The sequence below is a fragment of the Entelurus aequoreus genome, linkage group LG04 (assembly GCF_033978785.1).
Source record: "Entelurus aequoreus isolate RoL-2023_Sb linkage group LG04, RoL_Eaeq_v1.1, whole genome shotgun sequence".
NCBI classification, from domain to species: Eukaryota; Metazoa; Chordata; class Actinopteri; order Syngnathiformes; family Syngnathidae; genus Entelurus; species Entelurus aequoreus.
The window spans coordinates 27548505-27563502 of record NC_084734.1 but is presented as its reverse complement, the minus strand read 5'-3'; the positions used below and the strand labels follow the sequence as shown (position 1 = coordinate 27563502).

At 38.5% G+C, this 14998-nt stretch overlaps 1 protein-coding gene across 2 annotated transcripts in view; it reads right to left on the bottom strand.

Moving 5' to 3' along the window:
• Window positions 1-666: 666 nt before the first annotated feature.
• The window catches only part of mrps10 (mitochondrial ribosomal protein S10), a 16180-nt gene continuing 1848 nt past the window's right edge, over window positions 667-14998 (bottom strand). The window contains exons 3-7 of one of the 2 annotated variants that reach the window (XM_062044482.1): window positions 10280-10352; window positions 10058-10197; window positions 1104-1212; window positions 948-1037; window positions 667-875 (exon numbers count right to left, since the gene is read on the bottom strand). In XM_062044482.1, the coding sequence (XP_061900466.1) occupies window positions 786-875; window positions 948-1037; window positions 1104-1212; window positions 10058-10197; window positions 10280-10352 (502 nt within the window). In that variant the 3' untranslated portion in view covers window positions 667-785. The remainder of the gene's footprint in view (window positions 876-947; window positions 1038-1103; window positions 1213-10057; window positions 10198-10279; window positions 10353-14998) is intronic. The other variant, XM_062044483.1, reaches the window with a different exon arrangement.

Genomic DNA, 14998 nt, shown 5'->3' with positions numbered 1-14998 from the left:
ACCAAAATGTTTTGTTTTTTTAAACTAATCTTATTGACACTCTTGCCTTAATGTACATGAAGTTTATAAATACCGGTAATATGCTTTATTTTGCTGCAAACACTGCACATAGTAGTGCTGATTACAAATAAAAAAGTTTATTTTTGAAACAAGTAGGACAACCAGCTGCTGCAATCTTTCCCTATGCACCTTTTTCCATCTTTGTACACATTTTCCATGCTGCCCCTTTGGTCCATCCTCCCTGCACCTGCTGCTAACATGACTGACTGTTGTCTCCTGAAATGGGGGTGGCACACAGTACAGTTAACCTCCCCCAGTCCTGGGAACACAGGCCTTTTTCCCCTACAGCTCTCCAACTGCAACGTGAGGCCTGAGGTGCAGCCTTCATATGCAAGGGTGAGTCTCCCCTCTTACTGTATTTCCTCCAGTAATGGCCAATCTTAAATCATATGCAAGGCAGTAAACATTACAACAATGGCTAACCCATGTAGGGTATGTGTTTTAAGCTCAACAGTTAACACTGGAATTTCAAGAGAAAGTAAATAAAATAATAAATAACCACACCTGGCCTTTCTTTGAGGAAATACGGTATGTATGTGTTGATAATTAGTACACAGAACTGCATATAATTTGAATGACTTAATAAAATATTGCCAAGAACCCATGTGTGCTGGTACTGTTTATTTTACAACATATCAATACAAAAAACTGGGACTGCACTGTCAATATTTGCATTTATTATTATTTAAAACACACACTGACACAATACGTGACAAGTAGGCATGCTATTGGCTAGGCTTCTGCCGGGCTTCCTCAGCGGGCTCATCGTTCCACATGGGCTCTGTGATATGGTCTGGAACTTTCTCCATTGCAGTCTTGTTAACAAGAAACCACATGTATGAGACAAAAGAACACTTCAATGTGCAGTGTTTTTGGTACAGACTCACTTTTGTCACCTGCATGGCTATGCTTTCTGGAATGTTTCTTTGGATGTATTCCAGATACACCTGTGCTGTGGAGCCTGTTAGATGAGACAGCTACCAACAAAGAACTTTGAAGAATTTACCGATACATGATAATACCGTGGGCTGCTATAATCTCACCTCAATGCACCTGTAGTGTGTCCTCATCTCATACTGAACCCTGTGCTTTTTGTAGATGTGAACAGACTTCAGTACTGTAAGCCTCTCTATGTCCTTGGGGGGTTCAAAGCTGCAGCAGAGGGAACACAAACATGTATCTACATTACTGTGGTCGTTTAAAATGCAAGTTTTTCGGTGAAAAGCAAAATCCTTACAAAGTGACAGTATAGTACTTGTTGTTGCTCGACTGCTCAGTCAGGGTGTTTTTTGTACACTCAAATTTTCCACTGAGAGAACCAATGTGCTGTGTAGCGTATTCTATATTGACTTTTGTTCTGTCACTACCAATTCATCAATCCTTTGCGCATGCGGAAGAGTACCACCAAACTGGCTGAAATGCGTTGCCAGAGACGTTTCAGGGAATTTCTCTACTGCAGACAGTGGCATGTACTTCTTTTTTTTCAGGGGTGGCACCCATAAAACAGTCAGTCTACCCCAGGAACAGCTCTAGCTCCCATAGTAGTTTACCACGGTTCCATATATTCCAGATATGGAGTCAATCTTCTTGTAAGACAATTTCTGACAATCTATTACAGTACATCTGACAACTTGCAACAGTTGGCGCAAAATACAAATACAGTTTACTGTGATGTACTGCACTACGGGGCGGCATGGTTCGGTTGGTAGAGCGACAGTGCCAACAACTTGAGGGTTTCAGGTTCGATTCCCGCTTTCGCCATCCGAGCCACTGCCGTTGTGTCTTTGGGCAAGACACTTTACCCACCTTAGACAGACTAGACTTAGGCTTCCTTTTTATTGTCATTCAAATTTGAACTTTACAGCACAGATAAGAACGACATTTCGTTACAGGAGCTCATGGTAGTGCAGGATAAAAAAAGCAATAAGGTGCATATATAAATATATATATAAAATAAATAAATATATATAAATAGATTACTGTACAGATAAATATATTGCACTTTTTCACATGCGTCCACGTTTATGGATGTATGTTATATTGTCTTTTTTATTCCAGCGAGATAATCCATTTTGGGGGGAGTTGAGGGGATAATTAAATTATGATGCGTTCAAGAGTCTTACGGCTTGAGGGGAGAAGCTGTTACAGAACCTGGATGTTCTGCTTCGGAGGCTGCGGAACCTCTTTCTAGAGTCCAGCAGTGAAAACAGTCCTTGGTGGGGGTGGGAGGAGTCTTTGCAGATTTTCTGAGCCCTGGTCAGGCAGCGGCTTTTTGCGATCTCCTGGATAGGAGGAAGAGGAGTCCTGATGATCTTTTCCGCTGTCCTCTCCACTCTCTGGAGAGACTTCCAGTCTGAGGCATTGCAGGCTCCAGTCCAGACAGAGATGCTGTTGGTCAGTAGGCTCTCTATAGTGCCTCTGTAGAATGTGGTGAGAATGGGGGGAAGGGAGCTGTGCTCTTTTCATCCGACGCAAAAAGTGCATGCGCTGCTGAGCTTTTTTTTACAAGAGCTCCGGTGTGTAGGGACCAGGTTATATTGTCAGTTATCTGCACCCCCAGGAACTTGGTGCTGCTTACTATCTCCGCCGCTGTGCCGTTGATGAAGACTGCTCCCAGTGCCACCCACACTGTTTTAAATGTAGCTTAAAGATGTAGATAACGGCTTTCACTATGTAAAGCACTTTGAGTCTCTAGAGAGCACTATATAAAATATAATTCACTTCACTTTACTGCAAAAAGAACTGGACTGTGTATCCAGTTTTGTTGACAGTAATAGGCATGTTCTAAATAACAAACAAAATATGATTATGGGCCATAAACATACATTAAAAATGTACAGCCTCTGTCACTTATTCTTAAAAAATAATAATTATTTGGAGCAGGCGCATGAAACTGAACGGTTAGGGTTAACCATAAATTATCAATTGAATTTTATATTGTGATATAAATGAGATTGTGTCTAAAATGGGCAGGACTGTTTCTGTTATTAGAAGACGTGCCTATTTTATGACATATTTTTCAATTAAGCAAGTTTTACAGTTATCTCGATTATTGCTCCGACGTGATTTGGTCATGCGCTCCGAAGAAAGATATTCAAAAGCTCCAACTTATGCAAAATAAGCCCGCACGATTGGCATTGAAGTGCCCACTTTAGACTAGTATTGACAGTATGCACCACAATCTGTCATGGTTTAATGTCGATAAGCGCTTACTAAAAAAACCTGCTGGTATTTTTTTTTTTTACTATTCATATTACAACAAGGCCAACAATCTTACACTTTAAAATATAATATGTTTGTAACATACACTCCACTAGATAAACTATTATATATGATGGATTGTAGTACTGATTATGTATAGCATTTTATAGGCATATGTTATTGAGTGTCTTTTCTACGTACAGTATGTATTGTCGAGATTTTATTTATAGGAAGATTAGTGGCTATTGTGTAGAAAGTTAGCATCTAATAAGGATCTATTTAAAAAAAATAAACTGTCACATTTCCTCTTTAAAAAAGTACAATTGTAATATTCATAAACCTTTTATTTAAGTTGATTAGGTCCTCATTCAAATCCACTCTTTATATTGCTGACAACAGAATAATTAAAAATATTACACAGTGTGCCTTTTAAAAGTATTTGCACAACAAATAAATGACCTGGACTGAGTAGAACTAGAATCACGGCGGAATAACAAAAGATGGTGGGACCGAAATAATGTTCAAAACAGATGAACGCGCTGGTTCTTGTGTTGGCAGGCAAACGCTTTAAACACGCTTGTGTAAAAAAAAAAAATTGTAACTAAAATGACTTACATTTAGTGAAGGACCATGAACGTCTGGAACCTGGCTGCTCATCATCAAACAAAAGAATGCCCGCCACCCTTATACAGTATATGCGCGCAGATAAAGATTGCCCGCCAATATGTGCACACAGCGAGTAGGAAAAGATTGGCCGCCAGCCGAATGTGTGGGCCGATTAAGATTGCCTGGCAACATGTGCGAGCTGCAGGGGGAGGGGGATGACCGTGTCGCCTACACAAGTTACGTGACGCGAAGGTATACACCAGGCTTTAGTTTGCCTGCCACTACAACAATAAATGATCAAATGATAAATGGGTTATACTTGTATAGCGCTTTTCTACCTTCAAGGTACTCAAAGCGCTTTGACAGTATTTCCACATTCACCCATTCACACACTGATGGCGGGAGCTGCCATGCAAGGCGCTAACCAGCACCCATCAGGAGCAAGGGTGAAGTGTCTTGCCCAAGGACACAACGGACATGACTAGGATGGTAGAAGGTGGGGATTGAACCCCAGTAACCAGCAACCCTCCGATTGCTGGCACGGCCACTCTACCAACTTCGCCACGCCGTCCCATATATGAAGTATATTCGATAAAACATTGACTATTAAGAGTATGTGAACCATTCCTACTTTGTTGACTTCCCTGACCTTCTAAAAGGTTTTGTAATCCATCAGAAATATCTTGCCATCCATCCATTTTCTATCAATGTCCCTCAAGCAACTAAAATGCATCAAAAATGTCCAAGTGCGGAGAGCGTTTTGCATATATTACCCATCAGGTCTACTAAATCAGTGGTCCCCAACCTTTTTGTAACTGCGGACCGGGCAACGCTTGAAAATTTGTCCCACGGGGGGAGGGGGTATGGTATTTTATTTTTTTTGTCATAAAAAAATACAATCATGTGTGCTTATGGACAGTATCCCTGTTGACTGTATTGATATATAATGTAGGAACCAGAAATATTAATAACAGAAAGAAACAACCCTTTTGTGTGAATGAGTGTCAATGGGGAGGGAGGTTTTTTGGGTTGGTGCACTAATTGCAAGTGTATCTTGTGTTTTTTATGTTGATTTAATAAAAACAAAACAAAAAAAAACGATACCCATATTTCATTTTAAAGCATTTATCGGACGATATTATCGGACATCTCTAGAAAGTACTTTATTGATCCCTGGGGGAAATTCAGCAATATACAGCAAACATACAGAAAACACAGTGCTGGGCAGAAGGTAACATTCAAAAGACAATACTGCAGGAAAATAAATTTTAAAAAATAAAATAAAAAGTGAAAGTCTTTTTTTTATTCTGTTACGATTTGCCTCCGCTTGTAAGTGGCTTTTAAGCGGCTTTGAAGGAAGCATGAGATTAGTGTTGTCCCGATACCAATATTTTGGTGCCGGTGCCCGTACCAAAATGTATTTCGAAACTTTTCAGTACTTTTTAAAATAAAGGGGACCACAAAAAATTGCATTGTTGGCGCAGTTGGGAGAGTGGCTGTGCCAGCAACTTGAGGGTTCCTGGTTCAATCCCCACCTTCTACCATTCTAGTCACATCCGTTGTGTCCTTGAGCAAGACACTTCACCCTTGCTCCTGATGGGTCCTAGTTAGCGCCTTGCTTGGCAGCTCCCGCCATCAGTGTGTGAATGTGTGTGTGAATGGGTGAATGTGGAAGTAGGTGTCAAAGCGCTTTGAGTTCCTTAAAAAGGTAGAAAAGCGCTATACAAGTATAACCCATTTACCATTTAACAAAAAAATCTCACGGTACATCAAACATATGTTTCGTATTGCAAATGTGTCCTTAAATAAAATAGTGAACATACTAGACAACTTGTCTTTTAGTAGTAATTAAGCAAACAAAGGCTCCTAATTTAGCTGCTGAAATATGCAGTAACATATTGTGTCATTTTCCATTCTATTATTTTGTCAAAATTATTGAGGACAAGTGGTAGAAAATAAATTATTAATCTACTCGTTCATTTACTGTTAATATCTGCTTACTTTCTCTTTTAACATGTGCTATCTACACTTCTGTTAAAATGTACTAATCACTTATTCTTCTGTTGTATGGATGCTTTAGATTAGTTTTGGATGATACCACAAATTTGGGTATCAATCCGATACCAAGTAGTTACAGGATCATACAACGGTCATAATTTAAGTCACCATGTGTCCAGGGACGTATTTCCTGAGTTTATAAACATAATATAATTTTTTTTAAATGAAAGGCTCCAGCACCCCCCGCGACCCCAAAAGGGACAAGCGGTAGAAAAAGGATGGATGGATGGATTTTGTGATGCTAAAAAATATCGATATCATAGTAGTATCGCCTCCTGTATTTGGTATCATTACAGTGAATGTTAGGTGTTGATCCACCAATGGCGTTTGTTTACATTGTGACGCCGGTGAGCTATTGTATCCTCCTACGGTGTGAACTGAAACATATTTAGCTATTCTTCGCCCTGCAGGGATGATACCTGTAAGAAACGTACTTTATTTGTCGCCATGGAGGCGAGAATTAGTGATTTAGAAGTAGCTAAAACACTGCTAACTGCGGATGGACTTTAGCCGCTAGCTAGCTGGCCATGTCTTAAAGCACCTCTTCCTGAGGGCGTTTCAGTGTTCTAGCTTCACCTTTATCGTTAGTTTTTAAGCCAAAATGCGTCCATTCTACCTTTTCTGTCTACACACTGTGTCTGCTTGTAAGTACTCTGTGATTGTGCGTTGTCGAACATGCTCGTCGGCTCGTAAACCAGCAATGACATGACGTGACGACGATGGGTGGGGGGGACCGGTACTTTTAGAGACGGTATAGTACCGAATATGATTCATTAATATCGCGGTACTATACTAATACTGGTATACCGTACAACCCTACATCGGTAGGGAGTTCTACATCTAGGTGGTGTATCAGGCAAACGAATTACAACCTTTTTTGGAATCAAATCTGGGTTGACCGTAATTTGTAGAACTACCTCTGGCGTTGTAGTGGTGGATATGTTTTACGTTTTGTAAGTATCCAGACAGGTACATGGGTATTTTTGTGGTGAAGTGTATTTTGTACACCAGGCCAATTGCAAGAGGCTGTACTCTGTTGGCTGTTTTTCTTTTAATTTCTTGTGTGGCCCGGTACCAATCGATCCACAGACCGGTACCGGGCCGTGGCCCGGTGGTTGGGGACCACTGTACTAAATGTTTTAAATGGGTGTATTTTCAATTGTGTAGTATAGAGATGTCCGATAATGGCTTTTTTGCCGATATCCGATATTCCGATATTGTCCAACTCTTAATTACCGATTCCGATATCAACCAATACCGATATATACAGTCGTGGAATTAACACATTATTATGCCTAATTTTGTTGTGATGCCCCGCTGGATGCATTAAACAATGTAACAAGGTTTTCCAAAATAAATCAACTCAAGTTATGGAAAAAAATGCCAACATGGCACTGCCATATTTATTATTGAAGTCACAAAGTGCATTATTTTTTTTAACATGCCTCAAAACAGCAGCTTGGAATTTGGGACATGCTCTCCCTGAGAGAGCATGAGGAGGTTGAGGTGGGCGGGGTTGAGGTGTGGGGGGGTATGGGGTAGCGGGGGGTGTATATTGTAGCATCCCGGAAGAGTTAGTGCTGCAAGGGGTTCTGGGTATTTGTTCTGTTGTGTTTATGTTGTGTTACGGTGCGGATGTTCTCCCGAAATGTGTTTGTCATTCTTGTTTGGTGTGGGTTCACAGTGTGGCGCATATTTGTAACAGTGTTAAAGTTGTTTATACGGTCACCCTCAGTGTGACCTGTATGGCTGTTGACCAAGTATGCTTTGCATTCACTTGTGTGTGTGAAAAGCCGCAGATATGTGATTGGGCCGGCATGCAAAGGCAGTGCCTTTAAGGTTTATTGGCGTTCTGTACTTCTCCCTACGTCCGTGTACCACTTCGTACAGCGGCGTTTTAGTCATAAATTTTACTTTTTGAAACCGATACCGATAATTTCCGATATTACATTTTAAAGCATTTAAAATAATATCGGCTGTCCGATATTATCGGACATCTCTAGTGTGGTACTATTGTATATTGTCATATATTATGGTACATTTTTGGTCTCCTTTTTACTTTTTGTTGTCACACTCTTTTTGTGCCCTTGTGAGCATTATCCTTTTCCATCCTTATAACCATTTCCCTTGTGGATCATTAAAGTTTGTCTAAGTCTATTAGACATTTTTATAATGTTCACATAGTTCAGAGGGCAAATTGTGTTTTTGTATCCCATATTTTAATGTTCTACATTGTTTTTTCAATTGGACCATGCATTTAAATAAATAAATGATTAATGGGTTATACTTGTATAGCGCTTTTCTACCTTCAAGGTACTCAAAGCGCTTTGACAGTATTTCCACATTTACCCATTCACACACTGATGGCGGGAGCTGAATTGGTTGTCCAATTAGTACCTATATCAGGGGTGGGCAATTAATTTTCACCGGGGGCCGCATAAGCAACCCGAGCACTGCTGGAGGGCCACACGACAATATTTCAATTAAATTTGGCTCAATATTATTTTTGATATACCATAAGATAAATAATAATGATGATAATAATTAATAATAATAATAATAATAATTTCATTTAACCTAACTTAACTTTATACAAAAGCAGATTGCTTTTTAAGGTCACTTTATCCTGCATTATCCAACATTTTTCCCCATCAGATTTGGACAACCATCTGTTGTTAAAAAATAGTTTTTAATCATATCTATTCTATATTGTTTTTTATATTGGTTTTATATGTAATTGTTTTTTCTTTTTATTCAGTCATTGGTGGAGCTAAGGATAATATTTGAATATTGTTTGTAATATTGTTGTGCAGCACTTTGGAAACATTTTGTTGTTTAAATGTGCTATATAAATAAAGTGGATTGGATTGTCACACCTGCCAGCGTGTCCCAACACGCATTTACCTCTGTGAACAAGTCATTACCTGTGGTTGTCTCTTTAATTGACTGCATCAGAGCTCTCATCCAAAGTTAGCGAAAAACAGTCAATGTCTCCGGGCATTATCAGCGCAACAAAGTCCAATAAGCACTCCTTAATAAACTCTCCGTCAGAAAACGCCTTACTTTTTCTGGCGCTTTTGTGAGAAATGACGAAACTTGTCCTGACGGCTGCATCTCTGGGGGTGTGAAATATGGCACAAAGTCCTTGTTGGGTTTGCAGTTTTACCATCAACGCATCATCCTCCCTTGCGCGCGCTTCATCAGACACATCCCGGTATTTTCCCTCGTGTTTCTTCGTGTAGTGGCGATTAAAATGATATTTAAACACAGCAAGCTGTGTACCACAAATTAAGCACACGGCTTTACCATTAATTTATGTAAAGAAATACTTGGCAGTCCATGTCTTGTTGGAAACACGCCATTCCTCATCAACTTTTCTTTTTTTAGCGTCTCATCACTTGTCTCTATGCACCTTCACTTACAGGTTCCCTCCGGACATACGGCATAAATAACACATTTCAAAATAAAAGCAGCACAGTTGTATTGCGCGCACGACATAGATGTTTTTTAAACTTTATTTTGTAATTTGTTATTGCGCCGTTCAATTCACTCACAATCGCACACGCGCATACGTCCACACGGAAGTAATACAAATAACGCTTTTCAAAACAAAAGCAGCACCGTTGTATTGCACACTCGACATAGATACTTTTTTAAATGTATTTTGTAATTTATGATTGGCCTCACGCGGGCCGGACAGGGATGCGCAAAGGGCCGGATGCGGCCCGCGGGCCGTACAATGCCCAGGTCTGACCTATATACTGAGTTTGTGCAACACTCACTTGTGTGAAGCATGTGGTCAGTACTATTTGCTGTGGACCTTGCTAATCAGGTGGCATCCTAAACTTCTGGTCCATGTTTTAAAAGTAAATTTGGGCGACCTACTTTGGGGACCCCTAAATTAAGCATATATTTGGCGTACCACTAGAAGGAGCCTGAGTGGTACACGTACCACAGTTTAAAAAAACACTGCTTCAAATCGTTCTGCCTCTTAGTACGGTGGCACCTGACTGCAACTGGTTTAATTTCTTTACATTTTTTTATCATTTTAATGTGCAGCAAATTGTTCATCTAAACAGCCCTGATTAAAACTCTGCACAAATATACAAAAAGTCCTTCAACAAAGACTCACAAGTTGCTGACGGTGATGCCCAGCTCTTTTGCCGCCATGGTGGCAAAGTACTCATAGCTATCCAAGACACCCTGATCGTGACCTTTAACCAACACGGTCACCTTCTGGAAAAGTGTGTCCGGCTGTTCTGTGATCGTGATCTGAAAATAACATTCTTGTGATTATTGAAATAATTACATGGACTGACATTGCAAACGTGAGGATGCAAATAATATAACTGACTGGCGACGGTGTTGATGAAAGTGCTGCTGCTGCTGTGTGGAAGGATGGTCCTCGGGTCAAAGAGGGTGGAAACCTGCAAAGATGGATGACAAAAGGATACAATAAATGCTTGTAATAAGACGAATACATTATATAGAAAATGTATAACGCAAAGAACTACGGTGGCAGAAAATAAGTACAAAAAGTATAAAAACAAGCTAACATACTACGAACATGTAGAACAGGGGTCACCAACCTTTTTGAAACCAAGAGCTACTTCTTGGGTACTGATTAATGCGAAGGGCTACCAGTTTGATACACACTTAAATAAATTGTCAGAAAGAGCCAATTTGCTCAATTTACCTTTACTCTATGTTATTAATAATTAATGATATTTATCTTTGTAGAAACACTGATCATCTTAATGATTTCTCACAATAAATATATATAGAAACAGATAAATATCAATATGCAACACTTTATTTTTATATTTTCTCTAAGTGCACATTTTTCAAATTGAACATTTTCAAATGATCACTTCTAAGACAGTCTTGTGAAATCACAATATCCCTTTTTAACTAGCTAACCACTGACATTTTTTAACAAATCATGAATTACTTTGCATTATGTTTGTACAAATAATAACTCATGTAAAATACAAAAGTCAACTCTCAAATTTTTAAATAAATCATGTCACACTTTGAACTGGACACCAAATCTGTTATCTGTTTCTTTGTCAGTTAGTGAAGACCAAGTCTTTAAAATATTTTCTTAAATTTTCAAATTCTATTTGAGTTTTGTCTCTCATAGAATTAAAAATGTCGAGCGAAGCGAGACCAGCTTGCTAGTAAATAAATACAATTTAAAAATAGAGGCAGCTCACTGGTAAGTGCTGCTATTTGAGCTATTTTTAGAACAGGCCAGCGGGCTACTCATCTGGTCCTTACGGGCTACCTGGTGCCCGTGGGCACCGCGTTGGTGACCCCTGATGTAGAATATAATATTACAGTCAATTATTAGACAGGAACAAAAACAGTAACATGGGGCATCCTAAATAGCATTATTAAAAATGGCACTAAGAGGGATTACCCCCAATACTTCTCAGACGGAAACAAAAATAATGACAACATAAAGGAAGTAGTTGAAAGCTTCTATTATTACTTTGTAAATATTGGACCCAAATTGGAGGAAAGGATTCCAGACCCAGTTTTGATTGAGGACTATAATGGTATCATAGATAGAAATCCCAACTCAATGTTCCTCAATAATGTGAAAAAATGCAAATCTAAGACTTCAACTCATTGTAATGGAATTGATATGGAAACAATAAAAAAGGGTTATAAAAGAGATCTCAGGACCATTAACGTATATTATCAATTTATCATTTCAAACAGGCAAATTCCCAAACAAAATGAAAATAGCTAAAGATGCAACAATTTATAAGACTGGAGACAAACACCAATTTACAAATCATAGACCTGTTTCTTTACTTCCACAATTTTCTAAAATCATTGAAAAACTGTTCAATAACAGATTAGAGAGTTTCACAAACAAAAATAGAATACTCTCTGAGAACCTATATGGATAAACAGCTAATGTTTCAACTTCGATGGCTTTAATTGAAATTACAGAAGAAATTACCAATGCAATAGATAGTAAAAAATGTGCGGCAGCAGTGTTGATGGATCTAACTAAAGCATTTGACACAATTAATCACAATATTTTAATTAAAAAAACTAGAACGGTATGGCATCAGAGGGTTGGTCTTAAACTGGATTAGAAGTTATTTAACGAACAGGAAACAAGACCTGAAGATAGGTGAACACACGTCTACAACGCTAAATATATCCTGTGGTGTACCTCAGGGATCAATACTAGGACCAAAATGGTTCAATATTATTATATTATAAATTACATTTGTAAAGTTACAAAATATTTAAGGTTAGTATTATTTGCGGTAATACAACAGTGTTTTGTTCAGGAGAGAACACACAGAAGATAAAACAAATAATAACAGAAGAAATTAACACATTAAAAAGATGGTTTGACAAAAACAGACTATCTTTGAATCTCAGTAAAACTAAAATAATGCTATTTGGTAACAGTAGAAGAGAAAGTCAAACACAAATACAAATAGCCGGAATAAAAATTGAAAGAGTAAATTAAACCAAATTTCTAGGTATAATGATTGATGATAAATTGAACTGGAAATCTCATGTAAAAAATATACAACATAAAGTAGCAAGAAACACATTAATAATGAATAAAGCAAAACGTGTTCTAAACCAAAAATCACTTCATATTCTCAACTGCTCGCTAGTATTGCCATATCTGAGTTATTGTGTAGAAATATGGGGAAATAACTATAAAAGTACACTTAATTCATTAACGTTGTTACAAAAAAGATCAGTTAGAATAATACATAATGTTGGATATAGAGAACATACAAATCCTTTATTCATTGAATCACAAATACTGAAATTCCACGACGTAGTGAATTTGCAAACAGCTAAAATTATACACAAAGCAAACTATAACCTGCTATCCATGAATAAACAAAAATTCTTCTCAACAAAAGAGGAGAAGTATAATCTTAGAGAAAAATGTAATTTAAAACATTTGTACACACGTACAACACTTAAGACCTTCAGTATATCAGTATGTGGAATTAAATTATGGAATGGATTAAGCAAATAAATCAAACAATGTACTAATATGATCCACTTCAAGAAACTCTTCAAACTTAAAGTGTTTACAAAGTACAAAGCAGAACAACCATGATAAACATTCTGAATTTATTTCATTAATCCATTCATTTTCAAGTTAATATTACTCATCTCACCATATGAAATATAACTTACTTCACCAATTATTATTTATTATTGTTATTACTTTTGGAGTATATTGTTAACGAATTGAGACAGAAAGTGAACAAAAGTGTTAGCAACTGCTATGTAAAGGAAAAGGGGCAGGATTAAATAAGCTCTGCTTCATCCTACTCATTTTCGAACATGTTGAATGGAGAAACTGGAAATTGTGAATGCATGCATGTTCCAAATAAACACAAAATCAACTCAAGATTGTAGTCTTAATGCAATACACTACAGAATCAATGTTGATTGATTGACTGAAACTTTTACTAGTAGATTGCACTGTACAGTACATTATCCGTACAATTGACCACTAAATGGTAACACCCAAATACGTTTTTCAACTTGTTTAAGTCGGGCGGCGAGCAGCCTAAACTGACAGTTGACAGGTAGAAAACAAAGATGCCTGCTCAAATGAGCGGACTGTTGAAAATAGGAATCGGGGGATTACTTTTCACAAGTAAGATTTAACATTAACGTACTATTGGTTGTATTTTGTGAAAAGAATATCACAGAGTTGAGAAGGAGCAAAGATCTTCAATAGTACTGAAATCGTAGCCGCTAGCAAACAAGAGTATGACCATAATAGAATTGCTTGTCAATTAAATTAATTAAATTAAAAAATGTCATACTTGAATAACATAAAGTTTAAATAATGATGAAGATAAGATTGTAAAGCCAACAGGGGTAAAAGTTAGGACCACAGTCCAGATTGTGTGTGTGTGTGGGGGGGGGGGGGTGGGGGGGGGGGGGCGGCGGGGGGGTTGGGGGGGGGGGGGGGTAATATATGTTAGCTAACTAGACAATCAGATGGATTCGGTGGCTATACAGCAGGGGTGGGCAATTAATTTTTACCGGGGGCCGCATGAGCAACCCGAGCACTGCTGGAGGGCCACACCGACAATATTTCAATTAAATTTTGCTTAAATTATTTTTGATATACCGTAAGATAAAAAATAATAATATTTTCATTTAACCTAACTTATCTTTATTCAAAAGCAGATGGCTTTTGATGGTTTTATTTTTAACACTTTCTTACACAACGCTTCCTGATGTGTAATACCATGCAAAAATTTAAATTTCTGTCACTTTATCCTGCATCCTCTTGGTTGTGAACGTAGCACGCCTGTAAGGTGATTGGCGAAGAAGGAGGAAGCGTTGCTGTTGCGTAAATGAGGAGTGAGGATAGCTGTGTGTGTGGAAAGAACGAGATAAGTTGAGCTGTGTTAGTATAGGTTGCTCAATAAAAGTTTAAAAAGAGCGTCAGACTTGGTGTACACTTCTTCTGGACGCTACAATTGATGTCAGAAGTGGGATGAAATGCCTCCCAGTTCGCCTTGGCATCAAACCTGGAGTCTTCATTGAGGGCGGAATTCCCCATGGCACCTGTAGACTCTCTCTCTCTCTCTCTCTCTCTCTCTCTCTCTCTCTCTCTCTCTCTCTCTCTCTCTCTCTCTCTCTCTCTCTCTCTCTCTCTCTCTCTCTCTCTCTCTCTCTCTCTCTCTCTCTCTCTCTCTCTCTCTCTCTCTCTCTCTCTCTCTCTCTCTCTCTCTCTCACCTTTCGATGACGTAACAGGCCGCGCACACAATTAAGCAGCGCAGTATGCGCAAAGTTTTACTTCTGACACCAATTGTAGCGTCCAGAAGAAGTGCACACCAAGTCTGACGCTCTTTTTAAACTTTTACTGAGCAAGCTATACTAACACAGCTCAACTTATCTCGTCCCTTCCACACGCACATATCCTCACTCCTCATTTACGCAACTCAAGACAACATCAACTTCAGCAGGTCGTTACACTATATTCTTTAAACACAGCAACATGTGTACTACAAATTAAGCACACGGCTTTACCTTTACTTGGCAGTCCAT